A 15,173-nucleotide genomic window follows, 5' to 3' on the forward strand; every position below is an offset into this window, starting at 1 on the left:
CACCTTGGTAGTCGCCTCGCTGAGCCGTTGCTCACCGATTGAACGTCAAATCAACCTCGAATATCTCCAGGCCTCATCGTATTTCTCGCCAAGTAACTCCTGCAGAATACCACGGTAGTCGTCTGGCTGAGCCATCGTCCATCCGTCCAAAGCATAAAAAATCTTGACTTCCTCCCGGGCTCACCATATCGCATCAACGCCGTACTCCTTCCAACACTTTTTTTGGCCCATTTCGTTACTTCAGCCTCATACTAGTTGCCACCATCCGCCTTCTTGAACTCCTGCAGAACCTCAACACTAGCGCTATAGTGCTCTGCTTCCTCATTGTACGCGCTCTCCTCCTCCATCATCGCTTCGTTGAGACGGTCCAGCTCCTCCGCCATTCGCTGCTTGTAGGGTCCCATCTGCTCATCGATCTCTGCCTGCTTCTTAGCGGTCTCCGCACGCCTCTTGCGCATGTCCTCGAGTTTCTTTCGCTGGTCTGCGAGCTGTCGTTCGATCGAAAGCGTCTTGGGTGTAGAGGAGCGCGGTACTACAGGCTGGGCGATAGGTAACGTAGGCGTAGGCGTAGGCATCGTACGCTTTGGCTCTGGTGGTGTTATACCGTTGGTGGTGGTAGATGAACGTTTGGCTGGTATGACTGCTACGGGGGGCGTATCCGACTTCTTCTGACCGCTGGTAGTGTTGGTAGTGGCAGGTGCTGGTTTTGCGGCCTCCTTCTGTGCTGGAGTACTGGGCGTTTGCGGACTCTTCTTTGCTGGGTCAAGTGGCGACGGGGAAGGCTTATTGGTAGTCGCCTTGGCTACGGCTACAGATTTCTCTGCGTGCGCATTTGCGGGCTTGGTGCTTGATTCTGGAAGGCAGGGTACTTTCGCAGTCATATCGGCCGTCGGTATAGAAGGCGCTTCGGGGGTCGCAGTCTGTGCTTGATCTTTAGGGGATGACATCGTGGTAGCCTCGGAGGGATTTGGTGGAGGTCCAGGTTTCTTGATGGGGCAGGATATCTATAGGTAGATGTCAGGAGCAGGCAACAATCAGGCTGATTTGAGAATTTGAAGTGACGCAGAGATAGAACTGTAGAAAGGTAAAGTTGGGAAACCGTTTCTCTTACCTTTGGTATCGGCTGTGCGCTTTTTGCTGGCGTGGTGGGAAGCATCGGCGATTCCGATCGCGACGAGGCGTCTCCGTCATTCTTCGATAAGGGCTTTGCGCCTATGGTAAGAGGAGGAAGAGGTTCCAGCACTAGAGTATGTGCTTCGCCTATATCTTTGTCGTCAGGGTCAAAACCCATTGACATGTTCTCCTTGAGAATTTCAGCTAAGATATCACGTTAGCCTGATAGCCAGAATCCAGTCTAGCAAGCTAACCTTCAGTTCGATAGTGGAAGCGAAATATAGCCCACGGCTCTGTACCTGGGCGTTTCGCATCCGCCCTACGCTGGTAGGTTTTCGGTTGATTATCCTCCAGTGGAGTAGTGTCCTTTTCGAAGGACATCCTGAAAATGGGAGCTATGCGGTTGTAGCCTACTTTCCGCTCGATACCACCCGTATCCCTGTCTTTCATATCACCTTGATGGGCGTAGTACTTCTTTACTTTGCCAATCTCGTGCCAGTCTCCCAGTTGGCGGGTGATGTACAGTCGCAGCTCGATGGTTCCGATTGTCTCCGCGGCGTCATCTTGAACAGTAGCAGCATGCTCAAGTGGAGCCACCGTGATAGTAGTATCGATGATCCCTTTTGGGGTCTTGTATAGGAAGGTTTCGGTGTCCAGTTTCCTATTGTGTAGGATCACTGACTTAGCCACATGGGAGCCGACTTTGCGGAGTATCCCATCCACAAACGTGTCGTAAGCTATAGCCAAAGTCTGTGATTTTGTCAGAAACTTCTGATGAGTTTATGTAAGTGATAGTTACCTTGCCGGAGAACCTGCCGCCCACTTTAGGCTGATGACCCTCATCAATGGGTACATAACAGCATATCGCGTTGTCTCTCGGGTCCACGTACTCTCCATATTCCTGGAGAGCCTGAACCCGACCCTTGACATAGATGTTGACCTGGGCCTTTCTGTCGGTGTCCTTCTCAACCACTCTCATATTTGAGAATGTTGTGTAAGACGTGAATTCAGAGTAGTTAAGACGTGTTTGGTGAAGAGTCGGTGATTTCCCTCGCGTGAGCCCAGAGTGAATCAGTGATCAATGCGAATGGGCTGCTCGATTGAGTAGTGCGGAGGTCGTTATCGTACTATATGTGACGCGAGCTAGTTGAGTACGTTCGTGAGAATTGGCAGAAGACGTGTCTATGCGGCAAACTGGATCGATGCTCGCCGACAGAGTCTCATATGAGTAGTACTGACAGCGCGGAAGGTCGAGGATACCTGGCGGTATGCGCGCTTTCGCCGCTGCCTGACGCGCTTTGGGGCTTCGGTAGTCGCGTGCCTGCTGTTTTGGGCCACTAGGGGCAGCGTGAGCCTGGAGAAGAAAGCTTGGTATGAGACCGAAGATAATAGAAGATATCCGAGATGGGAAGGGGTGAAGAGAGAGGAAGAGGGTGCGTCTTAAAGATTGGAAGACGTGATGAAGACGGCAGAGTGGCGAGGTGAAGGTGAGAATAGTCAGTTGGGTGACACATGCCAGAGAAACGCTGTGATGCCAGGGACTGCCACGTCTGCCAAAGCATAAGTGAGAGTCACCTTAGGAGCGCTCATATACTCAGACGAACGTGCCGGCTGATGTAACTAGACCAACTCGTAGAACGCATCAAATCTAGACTGCTCTACGGAGCAGCACGTCTCCAAGAGTCCAAATGGTACATTATTTGTAAGAGCAACTGGACATGATTCCCTCTTTTGCTCTCAAAGTAGACTGTCATAACCAACCTGTGGGCTCTGCCACCCTTGTAGAATGATATGAAGAGGACATTTAGCATACTATGGGAAGATCACGTTAACGGGCCATTGTACACTGACCCTGTGAGCGTGAGATTTTCCATCGCCGCTTATCAGATGAATTCTGTTGTAACATGCGACTCGTTGCCCATGCGATCACATGCAAATGGAGCTGTGATGAATTAGGCAGGCACTGCGACTGTGAAAATGGAAAGAAACATCCGAAGTACAACAGCTGCGAAAACAGAAAGAAGCAATTATCGGAACGAGTGAAAGAATCCATGGATGGTGCCCTGCGTCGGAGATAATAGAGAGAGCGAGCCGCGGCGGAAGGACGGATGTGGTCATTCGCCAAGCGCGGTTTCTTCCTTCGGTTCGGATGCATTTTCGGGGGACGGCAGCTTCAGCTTGTTTCTCTCCACCTCAAATCCCTCACCACCAGCCCAACGCCGCAACTCCACCATGTTGTCGAGGACCTCCCAAAGAACAGCGCAGGTACGAGCAAGACGATGCGCCCGCAATTGGCGGGCGCGGTGGGAATTCGAGTGCTAATGCGCCTGTGCAGACGCTCCTGCGGGGCGCGAAGCCTGCCTCCCGATGGGCACCCGCCATGGCTACCCGCTGTACGGATACCACGTAAAAGATATTCAAAAATGCAGAGTCTAACGCGGCGACAGCAATGGCCACGGTCACCCAGGACATCTTCAAGCCCACCAAGTTCGGCGGCAAATACACTGTTACCTTGATCCCTGGTATGCGCGATAGCCGCCTATAAATGGATATAGATTCTGAACATGCGCAGGTGACGGTATCGGTGCTGAGGTCTCCGAGTCGGTCAAGGAGATCTTCAAGGCGGACAATGTTCCCATTGAGTGGGAGCAGGTCGACGTCTCTGGTGTCGACTCTGGCAACGTCCACTCCGAGGAGCTCCTCCGCGAGTCCATTGCCTCGCTCAAGCGCAACAAGCTCGGTCTCAAGGGTATCCTCCACACGCCCGTCGAGCGCTCCGGCCACCGTTCCTTCAACGTTGCTCTCCGTCAAGAGCTCGACATCTACGCCTCCATCGTCCTCCTCAAGAACATCCCCGGTTACGAGACGCGCCACAAGGACATCGACTTCTGCATCATCCGTGAGAACACCGAGGGTGAATACTCTGGTCTCGAGCACCAGTCGGTCAACGGCGTCGTCGAGTCGCTCAAGATCATCACCCGTGAGAAGTCGGAGCGCATCGCCAAGTTTGCGTTCGCCTTTGCGCTCGCCAACAACCGCAAGAAGGTTACCTGCATCCACAAGGCCAATATCATGAAGCTCGCCGATGGTCTGTTCCGCAACACCGTCAAGAGGGTTGGTGAGGACTACCCCACTCTCGAGACCAACGACATGATTGTCGACAACGCCTCCATGCAGTGTGTCTCAAGGCCCCAGCAATTCGACGTCATGGTCATGCCCAACTTGTACGGAGGTATCCTTTCCAACATCGGTGCTGGTCTCGTTGGTGGTCCTGGTATCGTTCCTGGTTGCAACATGGGCCGCAACGTCGCCGTTTTCGAGCCTGGATGCCGTCACGTCGGTCTCGACATCAAGGGCAAGGACCAGGCCAACCCCACTGCTCTGATCCTGTCCGCCGCCATGATGCTCCGTCACATTGGTCTCGATGACCACGCCAACCGCATCTCGCAGTCCGTCTACAAGGTCATTGCTGACGGGTAAGTTTGATTTCCATTTGAAGAGCAACATACGTCTAACATCGTGTAGTACCGCCCGCACACGCGACATGGGAGGCAACACCACCACCCACGAGTTCACCCGCGCAGTCCTGAACCAGATGGAGAAGGCATGATTTAGCCATCATGATCTTCGTGTTTGCTAAGCTTTGATCTAGCGCGATGATACCGTCACATCTAGGCCTCGGCTCACATTGGGTTAACCTAGGATATGGAGCAATAACATATTTTCTTAACGATTGGACGCAATGGCACTTGTACAACTACCAGCTGGAATGTGAATAGAGCTGTACTTGTAGGTGGTATATAGCATGCTGCATGATTGAATTGACCATTCTTATACCCTCGTGAAAATGCCAGACCCAGAACTCCGTGCTATGCGTAACATCGTCATCGTGATGTGGGTATATCTAGAATTGGATCCTCCTCTTCCTGCCAGTGTACTTGGACGAGGCCTTGACGACCTTGCCTTGTCTCTCCATCTGCTCCTTCTTCTTCATGATGTATGCCTTGCTGCCTTTGCGCTCCTCGCCCCTCTTCATGCCCTTGGCTTTTCTCCGTGCATCCTCGACGTCGACGCCGTCCATGCCCCTCACAACACCTGTGATGTCCCCATCCAGCGCGCCACCACCCACGGTCAGAACAAGATACGTCTTCGCGCTCTTAGTCCCCATATCATCCTCCAAAAGACCCGCACCGAAACCAGCCTTGATCGCCGCCTGCGCCACCATCTTCTTCTGCGCATCGTTCTTGGGGTAGAACTGACAAACCGCCCTCCCTCCCCTCTTCAAACTCGCATAAAGCTGGTTAAAGAACCTCGATAACCTGCCCGCAGGACTCTCCTCGCTCGTCTCAGCATTACACAGCCATTGAACCGCACTGATGCTAATCGCCGCATCGAAAGTTCCCGGCCTGAACGGCACACCCTGCCCCGCGTCTGCCAGCAGCAAATCTCCTTCTACCTCTTTCTCCAGCGCAACGCCCAGCATGGATGCGCTGATGTCGAAACCAATCCATACGTGAGGGCCACCGGGTGTGCCTTGTTCAGCGGAATGCGACAGGATTTCGCCGCTGAGACCGGAGCCGCAGCCGACGTCGAGGATCATGGATGGCGAGGTGAGCGCGAGGAGGGAGAGGGCGCGGTGGGTCATTGTGGATTGGATCTTTTGGATGCGAGAGGAGGTGGTGTATTTGCGCGATTCGGAGTCATTGTAGAAGAGGTCGGGCGGTCTGCTGAAGTGTAAGCGTCGTGTTCTTCGTTATGCGATTTGCGATGTTGGGAGAATTGCGTACAGGATGTCTTCGGGGCGCGACATGATTGCGGTTGTTAACTCTGAATCGCTGGACAAACGACAGTAGTACTCTTGTTATCGCGTGGAAATATGAGACTTGTTTGCGCAGTGATTGTCGAAAGCGAGCGTGGACTGTCAGTTGCTCGACGCACCTTCAGCCAAGAGTTCGCACGACTTTTTGGAGTTGGACCCCACACTCTGGCGCGGGTCCACGGGTTTCTCCGCTAGCCTTGATGCCACCTTTGGACTGACCTCATCGTGCCGCGGCCAAACTTCCAGCCTTCCACACTTCATCTCTCTTCGCATTCCCCTGAAGTGTGCCAAAAGTCAACATGTGGATATTACCGCTGCTTGGATATGTCGGCGTTATCCTGGGCTTCGCGTTCCTGACGCTTGCGATAGGTACTTTGCTGTGATGCTCTCGGTCTTTGGCTTCATGGGGCTAACGCAACGTAGCTTCCGGCCTGTACTACCTTTCTGAACTCGTCGAGGAGCATACCGTCTTCGCCAAGAAACTGCTATATCGACTCATTTATGGCGTCGTTGGCATACAAACACTCCTTCTCGTAGTCGATAGGTTTCCAATTGGGCTCAGCGCATTGAGTGTCGGGTCGCATTTCATCTATGCGCAGAACCTAAGGCGGTTCCCTATCGTCAAGCTCACGGATCCACTCTTCTTGGCCTCTTGTGGTATGCTATGATGCTTGGGAGTCTCTACCGGCGTAATGCTGACCATCCTTCCCAGCTCTTGTAATTGCGAACCACTACCTGTGGTTCCGCCACTTCAGTGCTCCGCCGGCGAACTCGTACTCCTCGTATCCCTATTCTCGCGATGCCAACATCCCCACCTTCACCGAAATCGCATCCTACTTCGGCCTCTGCGTGTGGCTAGTACCTTTCGCGTTGTTCGTCTCCTTGTCTGCCGGCGAGAATGTCCTCCCCTCGATGGGCTCAGAGTACGCGACCGGAGATGGTAGCAGCTACATCACGCCAGGAACAGCACCAGCATCATTCGGAACCGGAACAGGCATTGGCGTCGGTGGAGCCAGTAGTGGCATGGAAGGGAAGAGGAGGGCGAGAAGTGGAACAAACGCTGGCATGGCAAAGGCTGTTGTCACTGGCGTCAGAGAGTGGGTTGGAGAAACAGGGGAGGTTATGGGGTTGTGGAAGGGTGAGAGGACGCGGCCGACATTCTAGGAGCTGGGTCTTTTTGGAATATGATTGTACGAGTAATGTGGATGCTTCATGCAAAAGATTGTCGCGGGTTGGTCGGTTTGCCTACGTGCCTGCACTTGTGTCTCTCCACCTTGCGAAAACCGCGCCATTGTCGTGAAAAGCGCCAAACGATATAGCGCACGCGACTTCCAAACCCACAGGCCTTCACTTTGTCTCACCCCACTTCCCACCTCAACTCCGCGCCACAAGACACTTTTGGGGATCTCTGATTTACTATTCCTACATCTTCATTCGCGATGGACGACGTACACTCCTCACGCATATACAAGGTGCTTCCGGTGCCCCAGGCGCCAATGCTGCAGCGCGAGACTGCGTCTATCCAGCCAGAGAAGATCGATACGCGCAGCGCTCGTAATCTCTTGTGCAAGGTCTTCAAGAAACCCTACGCTCATCCGCCTGCTGCGAAGAAGTTGCAGGCCAATCATGTTCAATTCCTACTTGAGACGCCTATCGGTCGCGACTTCAATCTCATCACCGCCGCTGGTGTGGAGTTCAAAGTACATTCTGTCATGTTGATTGGCGGCCCGAAGGCTTTACAGGAGGGACTGTTTCCTGGTGGCGTAAGCATTCCCTTCTTTACATTTGCTCTGATCGATACTAACACTGCCAGGCAACAATTCCAAACCCGCCAGAGTTCGTCAATTTGCCGCCTCATTTCCATCCTATCCTCATGGACCGAATCGTCAACTTCATCTACACATCGGACTACCTGGTCGTCCGGGACGGTAGCAAGCAGCTCATTCAGAAGAACTTCAAGTTCTATCACGCAACTGTTATTCCAGATGTCAACCCGCCTACCGCCGCTACGACCGCTCTAGTCGACATCCACGACTACACCTTCCATCTCCACATGTACGCTTTGGCTGAAGAGCTAGACTACGACGCGCTCAAATCAGCCGCTCACACCAAGCTCGTCCAGCTCTTCGTTAACGTGCGCAACGAAACACCCTCCGCGATCAAATATGCCATCAGCGCCACTTTCGCCCCTCTAGGTAGCCCCTCTCGTATCTGTAAAGACGAAGACGGCATATTGCAGCAACTAGTCGTAGCAGCCGTCCTCGCGCACGAATTCAAGACCTGGACCGAAGCAGACCAAAAAACATTCAGCGACGACATCCAAAGTCCTGAGTACGCCGACTTCCGCAACGCCTACAACATGGTCAAGAGCGCGAACCAGGATCTGATCGAGATTGGGGATACTGCTAGGTCATTGGCGGCGGAGCGCAAGGCGGGTATGGAGCGTAGGAGAGCAGCTAAGAAGGCCGGTGTTGGAAACGTGGATCAGAGTAAGCTCATGGTTGGGAGCGGCTCGCCTTTGGGCGTGTTGAGCGCGCGGCCTGCAAATATGAAGGACAAGTTCAAGAGGCGTGTAGAGAAGCGGGGTGTAAGTTCGGTTGCGAAGGTGGACGGAGATGAGGATATGGATATGGAGGTTGACTAGACTGCTTGTCTCGTGGCGAGATGTGCACCCTGGAGTCTACGTTGACCTTACGTCGTCTACTTTGCATGCTTTCATCTTGATGTAGGCTGCAGACCTGTTTGGGGGTTTCTGTGTAGGATATGCTTTCCCGATTTAACTTGCCGAGATTGAGATAGTACCTGGATTGCAATGAAATGACGGTCAAAGCCTGCGAGTTTATAGGTTGCCAAATGCGTCGCATGACTGCTTTTGTTCGTGCGCAGGTGTTGATTATCTAGGCAAGGGGCAAGTGAGAGGTGCAGTTGCTTGGTGAGAGAACCTAAAGCGGAGGCGCTCGCTTCCGACTTCCGCCCGAACGCCTACATCATCTTTTCCCGTCCTTACACATCCCCGCCAACGACGAATAATTCCAACCAGCCAATCACCTCATTTTTGACATTGATCGAGCATCACTAGCCTTCATCGGTCGTTCCTATTTTTGCGAAATCAAGCCGCGCTTCGGTGCCGGCTGTCATGGCTTGCAACAGTTGGGAGAAGCTGTGTAAGGCTCAGCGCGATTACCCAAAAGCGAAGTTCGCAGACTCGTTCGTACAAAAATCGCTCAAGAAGACGCCCAAGAACCCATTTCTCTTGGTATGCTAGTCGACCTCGGAAATTTCATCTTCAGGCTAATTTTGAGCAGGCATGGAAAGCTCGGTTATGTCTTACGTTGAACAATGTGGACACCGATGTAGCAAATCTGGTACAACAGGCCTGGGAGCAGCCAGGGGTGAACGATATTCGGCTGCTGTCCTACTTATATAAGATCTTAGCCGACGAAACGCGGAAAGATCAGAATAATAACCTAAACATCAGCGGAGTGGGCGACGGGAACCTCAAAGTTTGGCAACGTGCTGCGAAAGCCTTGGGACGCAAGGAAGACCGTCAAGATCTCTGGTCTGCTCTAGCAAATGTGGCATTGGCAGAGGAATGCTGGGAAGACTTCCGCCTGGTACGTAAGAAACCGGCATCTGGCCACGACCTGGTTGTATCTCGACACCTTTGGGAATGCGCATCTCCCCGCGCCTTCTCGCTACCACATAAAACTACAACAGGGTGAGATTAGATTTGGTACTAACGCTTGACAGGCTGTCTTCCACTACAGCAAAGAAACCAAGGAGGGCGCTGGATCAACATCTGCAAAAAAGCATGCTCACTTCACGCAAACACTCGCTATTCAACTCGCAGCCGAACAGCAGCGTGGACTTCCCCAGGGCGAGATGAAAAGCAAACTTCAATTCGACCTGGCTCGTAGACTTTTGAAACAAGCATACGAGGCGGCTCCAGATGACCCCATCGCTTTCAAGGATATACGCGACTTGCGTTTCATGGGCGAGATCTTCGCGCGGCAAGCGAAGTGTAGCGAGCTGTTCGAACACTGGAACCACCCGCCTGCAGCCCTCCAGGACCTTATGACGAAACATCGGGGTGACTTGTGGGGCATGAAGATTAGACTTGCAAGGCAGAGTAAAGAATGGTCTCTACTTGAAAGCCAGTGTCTTGCGTACATTGAGCGCATTATATCACAGCAGGAAAGGTATGTTGAGTCAGCGGCAAAGTGTAACATCATAAAGTGGCTGCGGGTTGCTGCAGCGACTTCCAAGCCCTACTCATTGCTGACGTTCTTAGCCTTCGAGAGACTTGTGCCTGGAAGAAAGATATTTGGACATCCTTATCAGCCGCCGCGTACGCAACACGCTCCGCTGACGATGCTGTTCGCCTGATCTCCGATATCACAAGTCGTACTTTCAACCCGGAGGAGTTCCAAAGCCAAGACCGCCCCTTGAGACTTGCGTACATGACACTTCGCCAGAATGTCGCTCCAGGAACTCCAATGCTGGCCGACTGTAAGACGTACTGGAAGAACCACGCGAACCTTATCACATGTTACGCAGATATTCGACCATTCCTAGACGGCATGACCTCAAAGGACCGAGGAGAGCTCTGGAGTTTTGCGGAAAATCACTACGAAGACGCAGGGAAGTTGTTGGCACAGAATCAGTACCCGGCTCAAGACTGGATTGTTCATTGCGGCAATCGTCTCAAGATGTGTTATCTTTTCTGGATATCACTCTCGACGCCATCTGCTCAAAGGTGGCAAGGGCTCATGGAGGTACCTTTGATCGCCGCATTGCGAGCCCCTCAGTTACGGACACCCAGGTCGCCTGAAGGTTTTGTTGCAATATACACACTCCTCTGGATTCACCAAGAAGCTATGCGCAACGAAGAGCCCGATCATCCCTTCGAAAATACGCCAAACTCACGAGTTCTCCTTCAAGCTGCAATGTTAGCGCGCCATTTGGTGGCGGGCGATAAAGAAAAGCAAAACAGACCGCTGGCACTACTTGCTGCACGGCTGCACCTAAACCTCGGTCTGGGAAAATCCGCTTTCCAGTTGTACAGCCACACCAAATGCAAGGAGATGCTAGTGCATACTTTGTCACCATATGTTCTGTCACGCATCTCACTGACACATCCATTTGGGGCCAAAGGCTACCAAGGATTCTCAGCCGAAGAGGAACTAGGAAAAGCTGTCGGGACAATGGAGAGGATGGAACGCAAGCTTAATGAGGCAGTATGTTCTGATCTCCAGTCGCTTCCATGGGATCAAGCTATGGAACTCTTGGCCGCGAAACGGGATTTCAAGTCGAGCTTGACAAAGCACATATGCAACACAGAGAGCCGTCGCATAGCACGACTCAAGGGTGAACCGAACGATAACATTCCCGTTATCGACTCAAGTAGTATGTTGCACTCATTTCGAACCTGGAAACTGGCTAATCTATGCAGGCTACCGGAATATCAAGGACGTCGTGGATAGGACCATATTCCCCAACTACGAGCACAGTCAGCATCCTGGACCACTTTCATACATCATGCCCAACGGCCTTCCTGAAGTTCATTGGCTGGCCAAGAGCCTTGATATCTGGGACGCTAGCAGTAGTTTTCTCTATAGAGAGACACAGGTGTTGGAGTTCAAGGGCAAATGGATACACCAAGTTGCCATGCCTCCGGATCATGCCTGGGAGACTGAGCCTGACATGACGCTTGCGGAATACCAAGTTGAGGACACATGGGAGGCAATCAATCTCATCGTTAGGACGATGACCTTGCCAGAACTTTCCTTCGAGGCGCTTCCTGGGGCGCTGGAAGCACTTCTGATGGAGGTTTCCACGATGCGACGTGCAATGGAGAAACTGCGTATGCCTGGCGCCACGCACCAAAAACCCGAAGACGAACCCACCATGTTCCACGAGAATATGCTAATGTCCTGCTATACCAAGTTCGAAGTCCTGCGCGCACTCATCAAATTGATCGAACACCTACGCGAGAAGGTCATCAATGCGAAGACCCACCGCATGAAGGCCAAGTTGCCAAAGAATTGGGTCAATGACTTGGAAACTGAGACGAAGAGTTGTTTCGAGACGATATGGAATGTGGCGCATAGCTACATCAACCTCATCGAGCAGAGAGGTCGTGCTGCGATTAAGGCGCAGGTGCGGTGGGGCAAGACGGGTGAGGCACTGAAGCATGTGCTGAGTGACGACGATGTCGACTTCTACGCAACTGAATATGTTGATAGCGCACTACAGGCATGGAGGGGTGTGCTACAGGTTAAACTGAAGTAGACGGGCAGATTACAAATACATCTCGCTTATCGTCTCGCATGCCGGCCTCCTCAGGCGAGGTTCTGCGAGGACATTCTAGCTCGATTATCAGACCACCTCAGACAAGAAAAAAACTGAACAGGTCTGCAGACTACATTAAGACAAAAACTGGCAAAATAGGTGACCTAACGTCAACGCAGTCCTAGAGACTCCAGGGTGTTCGGTTTTTTCTTAGGTTGGCGTGAGACTGATACTTTCCTCCACTTGCCTGCGAAGAGATCATGGTAATGACTGGCGACTGATACATCTCAGTGAAACGTAGATATAAGTGAACAGTCGGGCTTGCGCCTGAGTTGCGCCGCATTGAGATTGCTGTATTTTACGTTGCTCTTGACCGAATACTGCTGCTTTCCTGCACTTCACAGCTAAATGAGGGAGGACACACTGCGCATCCTCGCACCTTCACACTCAGTTCTGAGCAGCGACTGTCACTTAGAATACTCTTTCCAATCTACATCAGATTCAGGTGCTAGCGTTGATCGTTTAAAATGCAGCTCACCTCGTGAACCCTCCAGGCTCCCGTGTGCAAACGCAAACGCTGTATCCCCATAACCCAACTCACTCGCGTTCACCTCATTTTTAGCTCCGCCATCGTTACTCTTCCGCTATTCACCGAGGATTGCTTCGGAGTCTCATTATCACCGCATCACCGCCGACTCGGCTTTTCGTTTTCCTCCACTTCGTTGCACTCTCGCCCGCTTGCTTCTGCACATCCCTCGCTGTCTACACCACGCAAGCTCTCCGCCATGGCCTACCCCACGGGAAAGATCCCTTGGACAAATTCGCTGTCGGGACCCGGTTCTACCTCTGGCAACCAGTCAGTAGATCACACCGAGGACGAGCTAGGTGAACGTACGGCCTCCGACTCGGCTTCCTCATCGTCAGCTCACGGTTCTGCCTCTGGCGAACATCCAGATGAGCCCTTCATCGGCCCGCTCCCTGAAGGCGCAGACTGCCCGACGTCCTCATTGCCAAGTCACGGTTCTGGCCTCAGCGCTGTACCGTCCTCATCGTCAGATCACCAACCAGATGGACGCAACAAGAACGCGCTTCCTGAACGTACAGATTCACTCGCAGATCCTGGCGGCCCACGGAAAATAGGGACGGACTTATCAAACATGACGGAGGATGAGAGAAGGGAATGGGCTTGGGAAATTGCCGACCCCAATCGCAAACCCAAATCCAAACCCGTCAAGCCCGACCCCAACTGGGTCTCTCCCAAGGGTAAAGTAGCCGCCTCGAATAGCTTTCAGAATAACTTGCTAACTTATCACTAGTATGTAGCACCCTTGCTATGCTTTGCCAACGCGGTGCTGCGACATCCTGCTATTTGTAGCTCCCTTGCTATGCTTTGCCAACGCGGTACTGACATCTTTCTATTCGTGCTAACAGCTTGACAGACGTTTCAAACAGCGATGTACGATCTCACCAAAGATATAAACCTGAGACCCAAGGGGCATTCGAGCGGCAAGTGGCGCTGTTGCAAGTGTAACCGTCGCCACAAGGTCTACGTTCAACCACACATCCACCCACTCCACGTTCTGAGCTGCGAATGTACCCACCGATCGTGTGCTAAGTGCAAACTGGAGGAACATCCTGCCAATTACCCTGCGCCAACCCGGCCACAACGGTCTCCTCGGGTTCTGGTCAAACAGTTCCAACCGATGAACGACCCGGAGGTGATCCCTTTGTCTGAGGACAGCGCCAGGGCTATACGATTTGGCGTCGTCTGCGAAGGCTGTGGTCGATCGTGGCTCGCACGGAGAGTCCCAGTCGAGTACAAGAAGACACCGAAGAAGTCGCTCCTAGAACGTCTACCTACGCTCCCCAAGTTCCCCAAAAAGCGCGGTGGTGGTGCACCCACTTTGGAGGACCTGCGATCTAGTCGATCGATGAGCAACCTCCACGATCCTACTCAGTCACGTTCTCAGGCTGCGCCGCCGGCCGCTTCCAGGTCCAGCTTCGACCTCCAAACCCTTCGGAAGACGATGAAGAAAAAGCATGGAGTACAAGCTGAGCCGGTTCCTGTCAAGTTTGTGGGCATCAAGTGTCTCTGTACTATGACCACTGCAGACACTTCACTCTGTTTCCAGATCATGGATAAGCCGGAGGACCACAACCAGACCCAGTTGGCGAATCAGGTGGCCGCGCGCAAGCCGGCTGGCCATAGCAGCACACCGGCAGACACTGCGAGAGGTCATGGTACCCCGACCTTGACGTTGAGGGGAAAGAAGCACGCAAACCCGCTCATGAGCCACCTTGTCGCCTAGAAGAACGAGAAGAAGAAGCACCTCCATGATCTGCTGCCAAAACGTCGGAGGTGAGACCGGTCAGAGTGAGACCTTGGAGGAGGAGACAACATTGGTGAAATTGGTGCATCAGGCCGATATTTAAGGCCGCAGGAACCAGGTTTTGTCGAGAGTTACCCGTGTTCTATCTTTCTTGCACGTCATAGAAAGAAAAAATTGAACAAGTGCTCTATTGTTTACATTAGTCTAAGAGTTGAAGTTTACGCATTCCCTACAGCAATGTAGACTTCTGGGAGGTAGGTGTTTAGTTTTTTCTGTGTACAAGGTGCTTTCTTGGATGTTTCGGTCAGAAATTGGAGATGCACTATGCAAGTGCTCGGGATTGGCATGTTCATTTCTTTGTTGTCTGGGCGTCTACTGTGTGGTGGCCCTGCACCTCATACTTATCCCCATATATACATACCGTTGCTTGCAACACCAACTCGATGAATTCAAACTACGTTTACTGCGTGGTCAACAATGCGTCGCTGGAAATCGTAGGCAGACGTGGTTTGACTGTTCATATGGGCTTTTGAGCCTGTCGATCGTTGCCAGTCAGCATTCCGTAGGCTAGGCGATAATCAGGCCCTTCTTGACTCCATGGTTGATCCTGATGTGATGTT

At 52.5% G+C, this 15,173-nt stretch overlaps 5 protein-coding genes across 5 annotated transcripts; 3 read left to right on the forward strand and 2 right to left on the reverse strand.

Annotated features, from left to right (window-relative positions):
* Nucleotides 1-251: 251 nt before the first annotated feature.
* J4E88_006494 (uncharacterized protein) lies at nucleotides 252-2,010 on the reverse strand (the record flags this gene model as incomplete). Its single annotated transcript, XM_049400119.1, has 4 exons — nucleotides 252-1,004; nucleotides 1,112-1,317; nucleotides 1,413-1,850; nucleotides 2,004-2,010. The coding sequence occupies 4 exons, from the start codon at nucleotides 2,008-2,010 to the stop codon at nucleotides 252-254; spliced, it is 1,404 nt and encodes a 467-aa protein (XP_049254430.1).
* A 1,552-nt stretch (nucleotides 2,011-3,562) lies between these two features.
* Nucleotides 3,563-4,723, forward strand: IDH1 (isocitrate dehydrogenase (NAD(+)) idh1; the record flags this gene model as incomplete). The annotated part of the gene is made up of 3 exons (XM_049400120.1): nucleotides 3,563-3,635; nucleotides 3,686-4,589; nucleotides 4,639-4,723. 3 exons carry the CDS (start codon nucleotides 3,563-3,565, stop codon nucleotides 4,721-4,723), a joined length of 1,062 nt encoding a protein of 353 aa, XP_049254431.1.
* A 294-nt stretch (nucleotides 4,724-5,017) lies between these two features.
* On the reverse strand, nucleotides 5,018-5,923 carry J4E88_006496 (uncharacterized protein; the record flags this gene model as incomplete). The annotated part of the gene is made up of 2 exons (XM_049400121.1): nucleotides 5,018-5,837; nucleotides 5,901-5,923. 2 exons carry the CDS (start codon nucleotides 5,921-5,923, stop codon nucleotides 5,018-5,020), a joined length of 843 nt encoding a protein of 280 aa, XP_049254432.1.
* Nucleotides 5,924-7,371: 1,448 nt separating this feature from the next.
* On the forward strand, nucleotides 7,372-8,576 carry J4E88_006497 (uncharacterized protein; the record flags this gene model as incomplete). The annotated part of the gene is made up of 3 exons (XM_049400122.1): nucleotides 7,372-7,380; nucleotides 7,423-7,695; nucleotides 7,746-8,576. The coding sequence occupies 3 exons, from the start codon at nucleotides 7,372-7,374 to the stop codon at nucleotides 8,574-8,576; spliced, it is 1,113 nt and encodes a 370-aa protein (XP_049254433.1).
* A 492-nt stretch (nucleotides 8,577-9,068) lies between these two features.
* J4E88_006498 (uncharacterized protein) lies at nucleotides 9,069-12,223 on the forward strand (the record flags this gene model as incomplete). The annotated part of the gene is made up of 5 exons (XM_049400123.1): nucleotides 9,069-9,188; nucleotides 9,238-9,546; nucleotides 9,683-10,131; nucleotides 10,224-11,338; nucleotides 11,385-12,223. The coding sequence occupies 5 exons, from the start codon at nucleotides 9,069-9,071 to the stop codon at nucleotides 12,221-12,223; spliced, it is 2,832 nt and encodes a 943-aa protein (XP_049254434.1).
* Between the last annotated feature and the right edge of the window lie 2,950 nt (nucleotides 12,224-15,173).

Source organism: Alternaria novae-zelandiae, assembly GCF_023758075.1.
Source record: "Alternaria novae-zelandiae strain BMP 2774 chromosome Unknown scaffold_12, whole genome shotgun sequence".
Classification (NCBI taxonomy): domain Eukaryota; kingdom Fungi; phylum Ascomycota; class Dothideomycetes; order Pleosporales; family Pleosporaceae; genus Alternaria; species Alternaria novae-zelandiae.